Source organism: Calonectris borealis, chromosome 8 (genome assembly GCF_964195595.1).
Source record: "Calonectris borealis chromosome 8, bCalBor7.hap1.2, whole genome shotgun sequence".
Lineage (NCBI taxonomy): Eukaryota > Metazoa > Chordata > Aves > Procellariiformes > Procellariidae > Calonectris > Calonectris borealis.
The window spans coordinates 24,175,987-24,189,603 of record NC_134319.1 but is presented as its reverse complement, the minus strand read 5'-3'; the positions used below and the strand labels follow the sequence as shown (position 1 = coordinate 24,189,603).

Below are 13,617 nucleotides of genomic sequence, written 5' to 3'. Positions count from 1 at the left end.
GTCCCACTACTAATTTTCCAATGCATTACTTTGTCACTTGGGTATCCAGAATGCTCATTACGAAGGTATGTGACAGCCCCTGATAATACATGTCTGTGGCAAAATAATTGATCCCTCTTTGCAGTGGTGATCTTTAATGCTCATAGGGCATGGGAGGTTATTAGATGGAAGGCACCCTTTGATGGTCTCTAGTGTAATACGTTACCAGACAGCAATGTGCCAACTATCTATCACTTACAAAATAATGTCATCCCTGAAAAAGGGCCTGGCAGCAGGGGTTAGGGGAGGAAGAGAGTTTAATTATATTTGTGGACGAAAAGATGTCCAGAGAAGAGTGGGCAGCCTGATTATTTATTGGCTGTTCAAAAGCACTCAACACAATCTAAGAAAAAGATCAGGCTCTGAGATACGGTAGTTCACATTGCTGTTACAGACTCTAGCCTTGAAGACAAGTTCATGCTGAAGAACAAAATTACCTCTTACAATATGTGGTTTACTTCTGAAAATGAAAAGGGTAAGAGATGTATTAGTAATGTTGGCATTAGTGGAGGCAGCTGTTTTTAGATATTTGGTATTTCAGGGATGTGAGTTTAGCATCGTTATTAGAAGTACAGCTTACTATATTCCTCTGCTAACTTTCCAACAGTGAGCAGATGGTTACCCTATTACCAACCATTTGCATTTAACATATTGTAATGATTTATATACCACATGTCACCGAGCAAAGTGAAAACAGTCAATGGCAACTAATTAGTTGAGTGTGAAGACACATATCTCAATGTCTATATCCTTATTGTAATCAAATTTTATCTGTTTGGTTGTTAATAGGTTTAATATGCAGCGTAACAGAAATACTGATGGCAGTTAAACATGAACCACCGTGTCCCTCTGTCATTGGGACAGCATTGCTATCATTAACATTTGTACCAGTACTCCCGTCACATGCCTGTTTTATGAGTCATGGTGCAGGGAGGACAGATTATAAATGTGCTTCTCTACCTATCTTTCTTAAGTGTATTTCAAAGCACTTTATAAATCTTACTATATCAGGTACTGGCTCATATTACAGGCCAACACACATCTAGAGAGGGTGGAAGCAGGGATACTGCATGGCAGAGAGGAAAGACACTCTGCATAGCTCCCATAAAGATAGAAATGGATTTAAGGGTGAAAAAAGAATCACAAGGTCTTCCAGGGAGTTTACAAGGAAGAAGCAGACAACTATTGACATTTGCACAAACATCAAAGTCAGCGGATAGACTGAATGTTCAAAGAAAGAGCATAACTTTAGAAAACTGCCCTCCAGCACTGGGATATGGGCATGTGTATGTACCATATGTATTGCATTATCCGTAGTACGTCCCAAGGCCTGATCAGCCTTAACCCACAGTATGAAGCAATGGATTATCAGCCTGTTCCTGAATTGTTTTTGTTTGTTTTTAGGCTTATTTTAAAACAGTGGTCATCACCCCAGAAATGTCAAAATAATCATCAGTGAAGTACAGCTATGTTACTCCAGAGCATGGCAGCATTTCCAGCATAAAGTCATACCAATCATTCCTTTTTATTAATTGCTACTTGCTTAGAAGTCTGGATGAACTGTTGTGTAAGCAACCAGATGCTGTTCACAGACAGACTCTAAGGCTCCAAGGACTTGGTGTGCTGCAAAAATTAAAGGTGGTCTCATACACAGGAGTGGTAGTACATGAAGAAGCTCTCCAGTTCCTGCTCCCTCCTAACGTCATTAGGATGCCTCTTGCCGTTCAGCATCCTTTCACTTCTACCATGTCCCACGAATCTAACCAGGACTCAGCCCGTTGTCCGGCAAAGGGCTGCAGACAACATTATGCTTTCCTGAATGCGTCAGCAGCCGGACTTTCTCTTGGGAATGCTACCCGCAGCATAACACCTCGTCTCCTTTTCCCTGGCCATATGACTGCCTGCTAAATTCACAGCACTGCCATTTCTTTCTGCAGCTCTTTTCTTACGTTTCCATGAACAAGATTATATTTTATGAAAACAGAATTACAGCATGTTGAAAACTTACCCTGTTGTTCAGCCCAGTTAACAAGATGTTTTACCTGTGTTTTACTGTGGATCTTTGGCGCCAACAACTCATTTGCACTACAGCCCGCTGCGATCAAATAAGAACCATGATGATACCCTTTGTGCGCTAGTACTGCTGAGGCCCATTAATCCCAGAGATGGACAGAAGAGCGAAGGAGAGGAGGAGTTCTCACATACATAATGAGACTATTAGACCTTAACCTTTACCAATTCACTTTCCAGTTTTCTGAATAGGTGTCTCTGACCATATCACTGGACTTAGCAGAACCGTCCTGCTTTACATCAGCCTTATTATATGAAGATGAGAGAGGATGAAAGTACTGAGGTCTGTTTTTTTTCTCATTTCTTTTAAATGAGAAGCTGGGACAGCCTCCTTACTTCTGTCCTCCCTCCTTCCTTTCTTTCCTTCCTTCTGTCCTCCCTTCCTCTGCATCACTTGTTTTCCCTCACTCCTCCTACGTGAATGCATTTGAAACTCATCGGTTTAATACAGGTAACTTCACTGAATTTAATCCCAATCTACAGGATGGCATCTGAAACTACTATCAGGTCTGGTCTCTTGATTCAGTACTTCTCATAACATATAGGGATACACAGCATTTACTATGGCACTGTACTAGAGAGAAATAAGAGGAAAGGCAGCAAAGTTAACTCTCAGTTTCAAGTATTTCCCTGCATCACAGCTGAATGATGGCTCATTTATTACAACTAACAAAAAAGATTAACAGAGAAAGAGAAACATCACCTGCGTCAAGAGAGTATTCTGGATATTCTGAGTTGAACTACCACCTTCTGAGGCACTTCACATGTGAGGAGTATCCAGGAAAAATCAGCTCCTAAGCACGTGTAATTAGGTACTAAGATGGACAAAACTAACTAGGCAATCTCACCACGGTGGTACCCATGGAAGAGATCAGAATGTTAAATTAAGAAACAAAAGAAAAAAAAAAACCCTACAAGTTGGTAGTTCCTGTTACTTGTGAAATAGTTGAAAATTTTTACACTTTTAAGATGATGTTGTACCACTCTAGCTTTAACTTCAACCTGAAGGACATCCCTGTGCCAGGAATCATTTGTATGTGTGATCCAGGAGATCCTTAAGCTTATTTCAGTGTTTGCGTTAAACCGAACTCTTTTGAAATGAAAAGCTTAAAGGAAAGAAAGTTTTTGCAAGATATTGGAATCACTGAATTTATTCAGAAAGGCTTTGGATAGCTTTTCAGCATACAAAGTAATACAGAAAGAAAAATTCTCATTTCTTTCATCAGGAGTTTCATCTCTACTCCTTTAATGTTCAATTGCAAAACGAATTATACTACAAAAAAGCTTGGTGCCTCTCCTCAAACACCCTGATCCTGCATGATACTGAGCTTCCTTGAAAGACAGCTGGGGGAAATCAGTATGGAAATACTTGACATCTTGCAAAATGAGCCAAGAAAAGATGATCAAATGCTAATGAGCAAAAGTGGTAATTTAAACCCACTAGTTTCAAAAGTGTATAGCAGAATTAGAGACCTAGTCAGTCGTCCAGACTCTTAATGCTCTGCTCCCCTCCCAGTCACTACAAGACTGAGACCACTCTGAGCTGATGGACAGGACTTGTGTCACCAGGATGGAGGGTGGAAACCAGTATTATTTGAACATGGGCAGGAGTAAAACCCACCCAAGACACCTGTACTGAGTAAACCATTGGAGACTGCTCATGTGTGAAGAAACACAGTGACCATTTAATTATTTCAGTTCCTGATGATCCTAGATTTGTTTACAGAAAATGAAGGACTATTTTCCTTAGTGACATATTCCAGTGGATATATTAAAAAAGCTAATAGCACTTGGGAGTTAAAGATAAATTGACATGCTCTTAAATACATACATTTCTTTTACTTTCCTATTCTCTAATGAGTTCATAATTTAATTGGTGAAACTGCTAGATTTTCTCCAAATACTAGTGAAAATCTCAAAGGAGAGCAAGCTGCTATGCAAGTGTTCTCATAAAACAAAGAGTATTCAAGTACGGCAAATAAATACTAGAAACAAGGATGGTATTCAGTTGTCTCCTTAAAAGCCTGAAGCCTACATATCTTCATATTGATGGTCTGGTTCTGAGCTGAACATTAATGAAAACATTTTCTATTATAAATAAAACTAAAGCACTTCTGTATATTACCACTTCCCTAGGGCAAAGTTCTGCTTTTGGGTAAATTACAGAGGGATAGTATTACAGCGTTGTCAAGTGCATGCCAGAATAACATACAGATTAATCCAATTAATCCATCCATAGAATGGATCTGTAGAATAAGCCAGAGGATGAAACCTGGTACAACCCAGCCTTCACGGTGTGACCGCCCACGGAAGGCTGCAGGGCAAACTCCCAGCTCAGGGGGGCAGATCAGCTCTTTTTAAGAGGAAGGGCACCCATCCACCCCAAGTCCACCACAGCAATACTGAGCGGTTCAGGGTCACAGCTGGCAGGAGGGGCAGGCTGACTAAAAAGACAAAAAAGCCCCAACCCCCTAAGTAGCAAACATGCTTTCCTTCAGAGCAATTTATTCGGATTCTGAGATGGATTTAAATTTAGAAGAGGTAATGTGAGAGCAAAACCTGCTAAAACTGAGGATACTTTCCACTTGCGTACTGCGAGTTAGAGGTTTCTATTGCTGCTAGAACTGCAACCATAGCTGAGACAGGGTCAGAAAACCCTGGGGCTTAAATACAGAAGCTTCAAGGTGAGGAGAGTATAAAAATAAATTCCAAAGGGCTTAATAACATTGTACAGAGGCTGGATATTCTGGTGTCAGAAGGAAACTGGTGGCTCTTAGATCAAGACCTAATCATCCAAAAGCAGTAAGATCCTTTGTTTTAGCCAGCTAGTCATTCTGTCACCCACTGGGGCAATGTTTTTTTACTAGCATCCCGAATTACAGTTAATTTACAGTGCATAAATGTACACATCACTAACAATATAACAGTTAAAGCAAAAATACTTTGGAATGAACGCGGTTAAACCTTTAGCAGCCTGATCCAAAATCTGCTAGGAACCTTTTGCTTGACTTCAAAGGAATTATTATAAGCATTTTAGTGGACTTCCCCTACAAAAAAAATGTTAAAAAAGGGAGCTGTGCCTCACAGCTTACTGCCAGGACTGTCCTTCACATGGATCGAAGACAGGCAGAGCTCGCAGACAGCCCAGGCCACCTCTGCAGGCAGCGAAGTGAGAGAAACCTTCCCGAGGTTACCACACAGGACACCCTCGGATTCTCTGCAGCAAGGCCAGATGAGGGGAAAAATGTCTGCTCTTTCTTAGTTTCCCATCCCAGAAGACTTTATTTATGCATTAGTCGACCTTTCTAGCCGTTAGGACCATCTTGCTTCAGCAGTTAATTAACACAAGTGCCATAATTTAATACAGTTAATGCTACTTGATGCCCTTTAATGTACCTTCCATTAGTGATATTATTGTAGTATTACCCTGTAAATTAAAATGAGATCAAGACTAAGAGAGGCTCTCTTTAATTAAGGTACTAGCACACTACATCGTCCATTATTCACTAGAAAAAATCACCCTGATTTAGTGAAGCAGACCATCAGTGAGTCAGAATTAGTTCATGTAGATTATTAGGTTTCTTGAATAATGTGAGCACAATGGGGTTGCTGAAATAGCATCTAACAGGCACGTTTCCTTTTTTTCATCATAATAAATACACAATGGAAGTGGTAAACTGAAGATGAATAAACAGGTGGTAATAGAGGAGGTAAGGCGTTCATCAAGAGTACACAGGCTTTCATCTCTAATGCAACATACATCAGGCTTACTTCACACCAAAATGCAAAGCCATGACAAAACAAACCCTTTACTAAGTGGGCAAATCTCCTATCTATAATTCGTTGTGGAGTATTAACCACTCCAGCATCTTGTATATTAAATATGGCAGCTTTAAGATAGATGCTTTTCACTGTCATTGATCCTTAAAATACAGTGTGAAACAAATTACATTTTATGCTACCTTTAGTAATATGCTATTATGAGCTTTAGTGATTTTAACTATATTTAACCTACAGGTTACTTTTTTCAGTAAAAGGACTAGCTTTCAAATGTGTCTGCTAGCATCCCTCATCCACCACATGTCAAGCTCATGAAACATTGTAGCAAAAAAAAAAAAAAAAATCGTAACTTAATTTCCAGTTAACATCCTAAATTAACTGCAACGCTGGAAAGCTCAGCTGAATCAGAAACAGTGGCACAAAACCCCTGGTAACCCTTGCTCCCCTCCATCATGTTCCCATGCTCAGGGCATGCCAGGGCGCGTGACCGTAATGCTGATTTGGAGACTCTTCGGGGGGCCCTATAAGGTTTCTGGTAGGAGACCAAAAATACCTGAAACGGGGTGACAGTGGGCCTACTGAAAGTTACCTTTGGTGCCACTAAATAATCAGTGGTACTACTTAGCGGTAAGCAAGCCCATAAATTCTTTAACAAGGAGTGCTCACTACATATTGAAGGAAAGGCCACCAAATCCCTAAAGAGCTGTTCTTCTCATTAGCAGAAAGTGATAAGAATTCACACGAATCTAATCTAGTGAGATACTACTACACATCAGATATTTCTTTTAAAGCATGTGTCCAATTACTGCAGCATTTAGACAACAAGCCTCAGCATCAGATAAGTTCTCTGTACAGTCACGCTTCATTTTTATAGATAATTTTTCACAAGATTGCCATGCCCCAGATGTGCTCAGAAGGTATCTGTTTCTAATTCGCATGCAATGCACTCTTTTTTAATCCTTCAGATGCTTTCTTTGATAAAGTACTGATAGTCTAATTGAAGTCAGACGAAGCTCCAAAGGGGTTTTCGATAGGGAGCAGCTTTTCCTTAAAGCATAAGGACCTTCAAATCCTGAGCTTTGGCATAGTGCCTCTGTAGAGCTAACCTATGCGGGGCCCAGTGGAGAAAGGATACACATTAAATAGAACATATGTGTTATTTTTTCTATACTGAGCTAATGTTACTAAACTATTCAAACAGTATCTTAAGCTGTCCATGAACCACTTAGCCCTCTCAAGAGACTTCTGGAAAATAATTTACAATGTAACTAAGGAGAGGTACAATAAGAATTCTTAAAACAGCAACATTTATCGTATACTTTCACATGTTCAGTTAGTGATTCTGTATGTATGCATATGTATTTGGTGTGGACACAGAAGATTTTAATTACATGCTAAATTTACGGTCCTAAAAAGTGTATTTTGATGTCATATAAAAATATATTAGCACTGCACAAGTGCTTATGCATTCAAATCTGTATGTGGCATCAACTCTTCCTTTATATAAAGTTAGAGGAATATTTTTCAATAGATTATGTCACAGTAATTTGATTCTATTTTGATTTTATGTATCGATTTTTGCAATATGGAAATGAAAGCCTTGTATAAAAGAGGTAGAAAATGGCAAACTCACTACAGGAGTAATAAAAATATAGTCACCAGTGCTTTACATAATCACTGTCTCTATTTTTTTTCACTCAGTCTTGTGTCTGCAAAAAATGCCCTGGCCTTCCAAGATACATTAGCTTTTCTGTTCGTTTTGATACTTAGCTTCTCTTAAAAAAAAAAAAAGGTTTTTAAAAAGGAAGATTTGAACTCTCTGTAGAAGAAATGGAGGAGAAAGAAAAGGTACATTAGAGAGGTGAGTGAATTGCTAACAGAGGAGGTCCCATTTATTTCTTCTGAACAAACTGGCATCCAAGACACATATAAAGGGTATCACCCTCCTGCCTGAGGTCATCAGTCAATTGCTAGTTTGAGTTGGGAAGAAAATTTCCCAATAGGAATGTCATTGCACAGTTACTATTTTTGGGACTACGGCACCTGATACCAGCCACTGCTTGCCCCAGAGGGACTATTTGTCTTGAACCCAGCTGAGTAATCATCTTTGTTACTTTCAAATCAGTCTCTGCAAGACTGTTCGTTTTTTCCATTTTACTTCAGCTTCACTGCATTTCATTTTCATAATTAAAGTACAAGGAACGGACTCTAATCTCTGCCGCCTTCCTTGTTGACAGGCAGTTCATAGCTGGACTGAGGGGGAAGGGTCCATGCAAGGGTTGCTGTATCAATCACAGCTTACATTAAAGGCCTAAAAAATTCAAATGATAATACAGAATCTCTCTTTTTAGTTAACTGCCATCAGATGAGGCTCCAACTCTAAAAAAGCAGAAAATGTCCTAATACCAGGGTGAATTCCTGAGCCAACGTAAGAAACCATTAATATTATCCTGCTCATGAGACCTAGGGCTTAAGATCCCAGGCTGGTGACAAGGAACACCCAGGACTTTGTGCCGCTGAGTCAGAAACTTCTAGTAGGACCAGAAACAGACTTCAACTGAGCCAGATTTCCAATGAACATGTCTCGGCAGAAAATGTCGTCATGTTTGGGGACATAAACGGTTTTGATTAACCTCTAAAACCAAATATACATGCCTGTTTCTAAAGGTATATATTCTCTTACCTTCCATATACCCTTATGTCTGAAATTGCGTAAAAGTAGCGTGCCAGGTGTTGCTCAGCTGCATATATTTCTCCAGTTGCTGGCCTAAGCAGTCTTATCCTCAGATCCGTGATGGTAAAGAAATCTCTTAACTTCTTGGTTGTGTCAAGCTGGCCATAAAGAGAAGCCATGTTATGAAGCCGAGGTCCAGCAAAAAAAGCAAATCTATCTTTGATTTCAAAGTGGATTATTTTACTATTTGTCATGTACCCAGTAGAGTACTCCTCTGTGCAAATGATTTCTAGGACTGTCTGCTGCGATAAATCCCTCACTGATTTTGGATCCATGTGGAAAGCATCTAAGCAGTCCGAGGCATAGTATTGGTAGGGCTGCCATGTTCGTCCATAGTCGAGCGATTTCTCCAGGATCATTTGGTCTGGACGGCCAGATTCAAAAGTGATAACTATGTTATCTGTCAGCTCAATGGTTTTGTTCCAGGAGAGCGTAATATTAACATGAAGAGGCTTTGGATAATCCTTCCAAGTCGTGGACTGCCAAAATGTGGAGGGATGTCTTCCTTCGAGATCGAACATCAGTTCCGGAGGATGAGCCAGTTCTTGGGTACTTGCATCACATTCATTATTGCACATGTAGGGATTCCCCTGGAAAAGAGCAAAGCAGCGTTAGGAGAGGCACGGTATAGGTGACTGTGACACATAAAGATGTTTCTTGTCTGGCACATGAGAACTGCTGCTTTTTCTCCAGGAGTGAGACCAAGAAAGAAAACACAAATGCTTGCAAGGAATACCTTCATCTTAACGAGATTTATCCTGGCTATTTTACCTGTTGAAGTAAATGTACAAACACACACATATACAGCACCCTTGCTTCTGTAACGTTTTTCTTAGTATGTTTTAGAGAAAGAGAAGAGTTTATTTACCCTGAACGACTCAGACCAGTGATTGAGTCACAAAAGACCAAGAACAGTAAGCAATTCTCTAATAGCTCAGTAACTCCGACTCTTCCTAGAAAGATGCAGCAGTCAGAGAATTTCTTTTTAAAACAAGTACATTCCTCAAGAGTTCTGTTCACAAAAGAGGTAATTTTTAGGGCAAGTGTTTTCAGGTCAGCAGTGCAGCCCATACGTACTCGGTATGAACCAGTACCCAGTACGCCTTCGAGTTTCCTTTCACCCGGGCATGAAATTTATCATGCTTAACTGTGTTCCCAGCTTAGCACCGGCTTGCCTTAAAACATTTACACTCGCCACCAAAAGCCATTAGAAAAACAGTGCTCTGCCAGCTCTGGGGCTTGATTCAGACATCTGCCATCTTATTACAGGGTAGCGAAGTACTTGAGGAAAGACCTTTCACGAGGCACCAGCTCCAATTTATCAGGACAAGATAATCCAGCACTTGATTAGGTGGGAGATGTCAGCAGCTCCAGCTGGAACGCTGCCGAGGTGGCTAGAGCTCTGAACTGGGGGTTGTGTTAAAAACAGCAAGAAAAAAAGCTTGCCAATAGTGCACAGCTTTTACTGCTGCTTGTCCTCTGTAGCAAGGTGAAAGTGAATTATTCTCTTCCTGGCCTTTTGATGCATTAACTTGCACACTACAATCTTCTGCTTCTTCACAAAGGCTATTTTGTTTGCAGATTGGGGCTATCTTGCAGCAGTTGCCAAGATATCAGACCCCGTAGGCTGCACTGAATCACGTCTATCCAATTTCGGCTTTAACAGTACATTAATATTTTGCTACTTGTTCATTCTGCGTTTGTTCCAGAGAGCAACCGCTGCTCTGTATCCTTCCCTCCACCTTACACACGATTGTGGAAGAAGCCATACCTCTTTTTACTGATGGTCAGCACTGCTGGGGAAAAAGACGCACATGCCTATACCTAGCAGTGCTCGATAGGGACATAAGTGTAGCTGTTATTGTCACTAATCAGAGTCCCCCTCACCTACCCTGAAAACAGAACAAGTCCTGGTATGGTAATCAACCTGTTCTTTCCTTATAATTACAGTTATGCTTCTCTCCATCTCAAAGCCTCGGGGCAATGAAGCGATTCAATGCCATCCAGTGTGGGAAATGGGTTTCAAACACGAGTTTCCACCTTGGCCACTGCTCTGCTCCTTGACATACTCCCACAAAATAGAAGCAAAAGGACTTCTGCCTCACTTTGCCCTCCCCACTGGCAACTTCCTCTTACCTGGGCAGGGGAACACTATTTTCTTTCTCTCTCTCTTTCCCATCAATACAGCTGAATGCTAAGACTGACAACGATTCACTAGGACTCGAAGTTAGGAAAAAAACTAGAAGACAACAAAAAGGGTTATTTGAAAAGCAGCACACTGCTTGTTACACTGACAGCTTCAAAGCATGCAGCTGTAACTGAAAATACTCTGTAAAACGTGTCTATAATAAGTCCCTGTTACAGCTCCGATTTCAAGCTCACGGTTGCTATTTCTATGCCTTCCTTTTGAATAAAACAGTGAAAATCAAAAATAAGTTTCAAGCAGAATAGAGAAAACACCGAATTTTTTATTATTTAAGCTCCATTTAATATATCAGACAGAAATGCCAGGATTTGCTAACTTACTTAGGCCTTTTCTTTGCCTTAGGGAAAATATACATATTATGAAATCTGTAAGGTTGTAGACCCTTTGACAATATGTAAATACCAATTTTGCAGAAAATGCTTACAGTTGCGTAAATCACACCTTTCTGAGGTTTCCTAGAAAAATCTGGTCACTTCTGTGCCTGTCACCATGAAGCTGCCTGCGTACCTATAATGTATAGGCTTCTGTCATCGCTTTGGTAAAAGCAACTTCACTGGGAGGCCATGGGTATCGAGACCCAGCAAATAAATGCTCCTGAGTAGCCAGACAGGGGCATTAAGCACTGCTGAGGATGGCTTTGGTTTCCTGCTCCACAAGCAACCACTGAGTCTGTTGTGATTCCTCATGTTAAAAACTAAAGCTGCTCTGATCCGCTAGCCCCTGGATGCTGGAGGAGGCATGTTTTATGACTTCCAGCGGGTAACCCAGACTGTGTGGGATGTATTGGTTCTTTCTGTATGTAAGAGTTGATTTCTTTTGCTCCCTTTTTCTTTCACCTTTTCCTTTTTAGCAAAAGCTGAGGTGCCAATATAATCAGAGAACGCTGGGAGCCAGGGCTCTAACAAAACACAAAGTAGTGTGAACACAGTGAGAATCATGAGAGCTGGTGGCAATAAGGTACCTAAAAGAATGGTACAGTGAATGCTAAAAATCAGCCCTGGCTTGCTACTGAATGGTAGTCTACATCTCTGCAGGCACAAAGCTTTTTGGGAAAGATGAAGCTATTCCAATTAATGGCAGAGTATAGTGAAAAATGGGTCAGAATCACAGTGCTGTCCTGCTCCTGAAACTCTTACCAGCGGTCACGTCAGTGGCACAACCCGCCACTGAATCCCTGGGGTAAGGACATCACTGCAAATGAGAATCCTAATAAAAAACTTCAGGCATATCCTTCCCAATAGACTGAATTATTCTTTTAATTTTATAACACGCAATTCTCTATTAAGAGGCGAATGATTTGATGACACCAAAATAATCTGTGTGGAGTTCAGTATTCTAGAGAGGAAATTAGGAGGAAAAAAACCTAAGCCAATATAAGCTGACAAAATAAATGTCCTGAATTCTAACACAGGGAGGGGGAGAGAAATGACAAGTTTAGGTAAGTTCCCCTCTGCCTAGTGACATGGCAGTCACTGCTGTAATTTAACATGACTATTGCTTCAGAGGCTTGGAGTCAGATTCCCATTTTTTCTTGGCTTTAAACTGCTTCTAATTAATCTTAAATGTAATTGGCATGTTAAGTCATATTTACATTACCAAAACAGCGTTAAAGGGGTCTTACCCTACATGAACGTCTCTTAGTACGTTAGTATGAAAACAATTACTTTAAGTGGGATTAATTACATATTTTAATGTCTTGATGTCTGTGATAATCGTCTTTAAGACCTCTGTCTCAGTAAAATGAATACAACAAAGAGAAACTTTCCCCAATCTGTGAAAACTAAGCCCATTCTGTGTTGGGGACATCTAAAGGACTGGAGCATTAGCAGCTGTAAGTAATTTTGTGACCAGCAGGCAGCTGTAAATAGATCTTCATTTAAGCCTTCCAAGCAGCAGCTCTTCAGCCGGACAAGCTGGAAAATATTTATAACTTTTCAAAACGATATTTATTAGGAGATTTCTAAATAATTAAACACTAATAAATACTTCTAAACACTTTACTGCCAATTAACGTAAAAGGTAGCTGAGGCTTTCCCAGCACCACAACCATCTGAAAGAAACACACTATTTTCCTGTACAGTAATTGGAGATTGATATTAAATAGCTCCTTGCAGGCAGGCAAATTAAGTTGTTATTTATTTTGTTTTAGGCCGCTCATGGAATTCAAAATATTACCAAAACTACTGACATAGTCTAAAAGTTTTGGCTTTAGGAAGAGGTACCCGTTTTGCAGGCACGGCGAGGGCACATGGCTGTATCACACGGTTTGATCACGCTCAGCCCTGGCTGGAAAAAGCAGAGTTACCTGAGAAGCTGCTGACTAGGGCTGACTGGTCCCAGTAGGGTTTCCCCTCAATTAGCTGGATTTAGTTTGTTTTAGCACACAGTGATGTCTGTTTGTGCCAGCCAGCTTGAACGTGTATAGTGGTGTCTGAGGTGCTCTGCAAGTGTCCCTGCCTGGGACGGGGCGCTGGGGCTGGCCTTGCTCCTGCCGGGCAGGAGCGTGTCTTACCAAGTGCATCTTCAGGAACAACTCAGTGACGGGTGGGACGGTGACCCTAGAGTGAGGATTTTGGTTAAAAACAGAGGTCTAGCAGTAGTATGACCTTTGAACGTCAGCAGGGGAGCTGGCAGTGGTGCTGCAGCTGCTGTTTGACGGTTAAAGTCTGAGTGCTGCTGCTCAGGCGAAGCTGCCCATCCACGGCTCCTCAGTGGCATCCACACAGGCTTAGGGCTTGATTGAAGATGTTGCTTCTTTCAATCTGCTTCCTGTCCACACTAACACCTC

General features: G+C 40.8%; 1 protein-coding gene across 4 annotated transcripts in view; it reads right to left on the bottom strand.

Annotated features, from left to right (window-relative positions):
* NTNG1 (netrin G1) overlaps positions 1 to 13,617 on the bottom strand; it is a 152,693-nt gene that overhangs the window by 82,386 nt on the left and 56,690 nt on the right. For all 4 annotated transcript variants that reach the window (XM_075156460.1, XM_075156459.1, XM_075156461.1 and 1 more), the window contains exon 2: positions 8,573 to 9,213. In XM_075156460.1, coding sequence (XP_075012561.1) covers positions 8,573 to 9,213 — 641 coding nt within the window. The remainder of the gene's footprint in view (positions 1 to 8,572; positions 9,214 to 13,617) is intronic.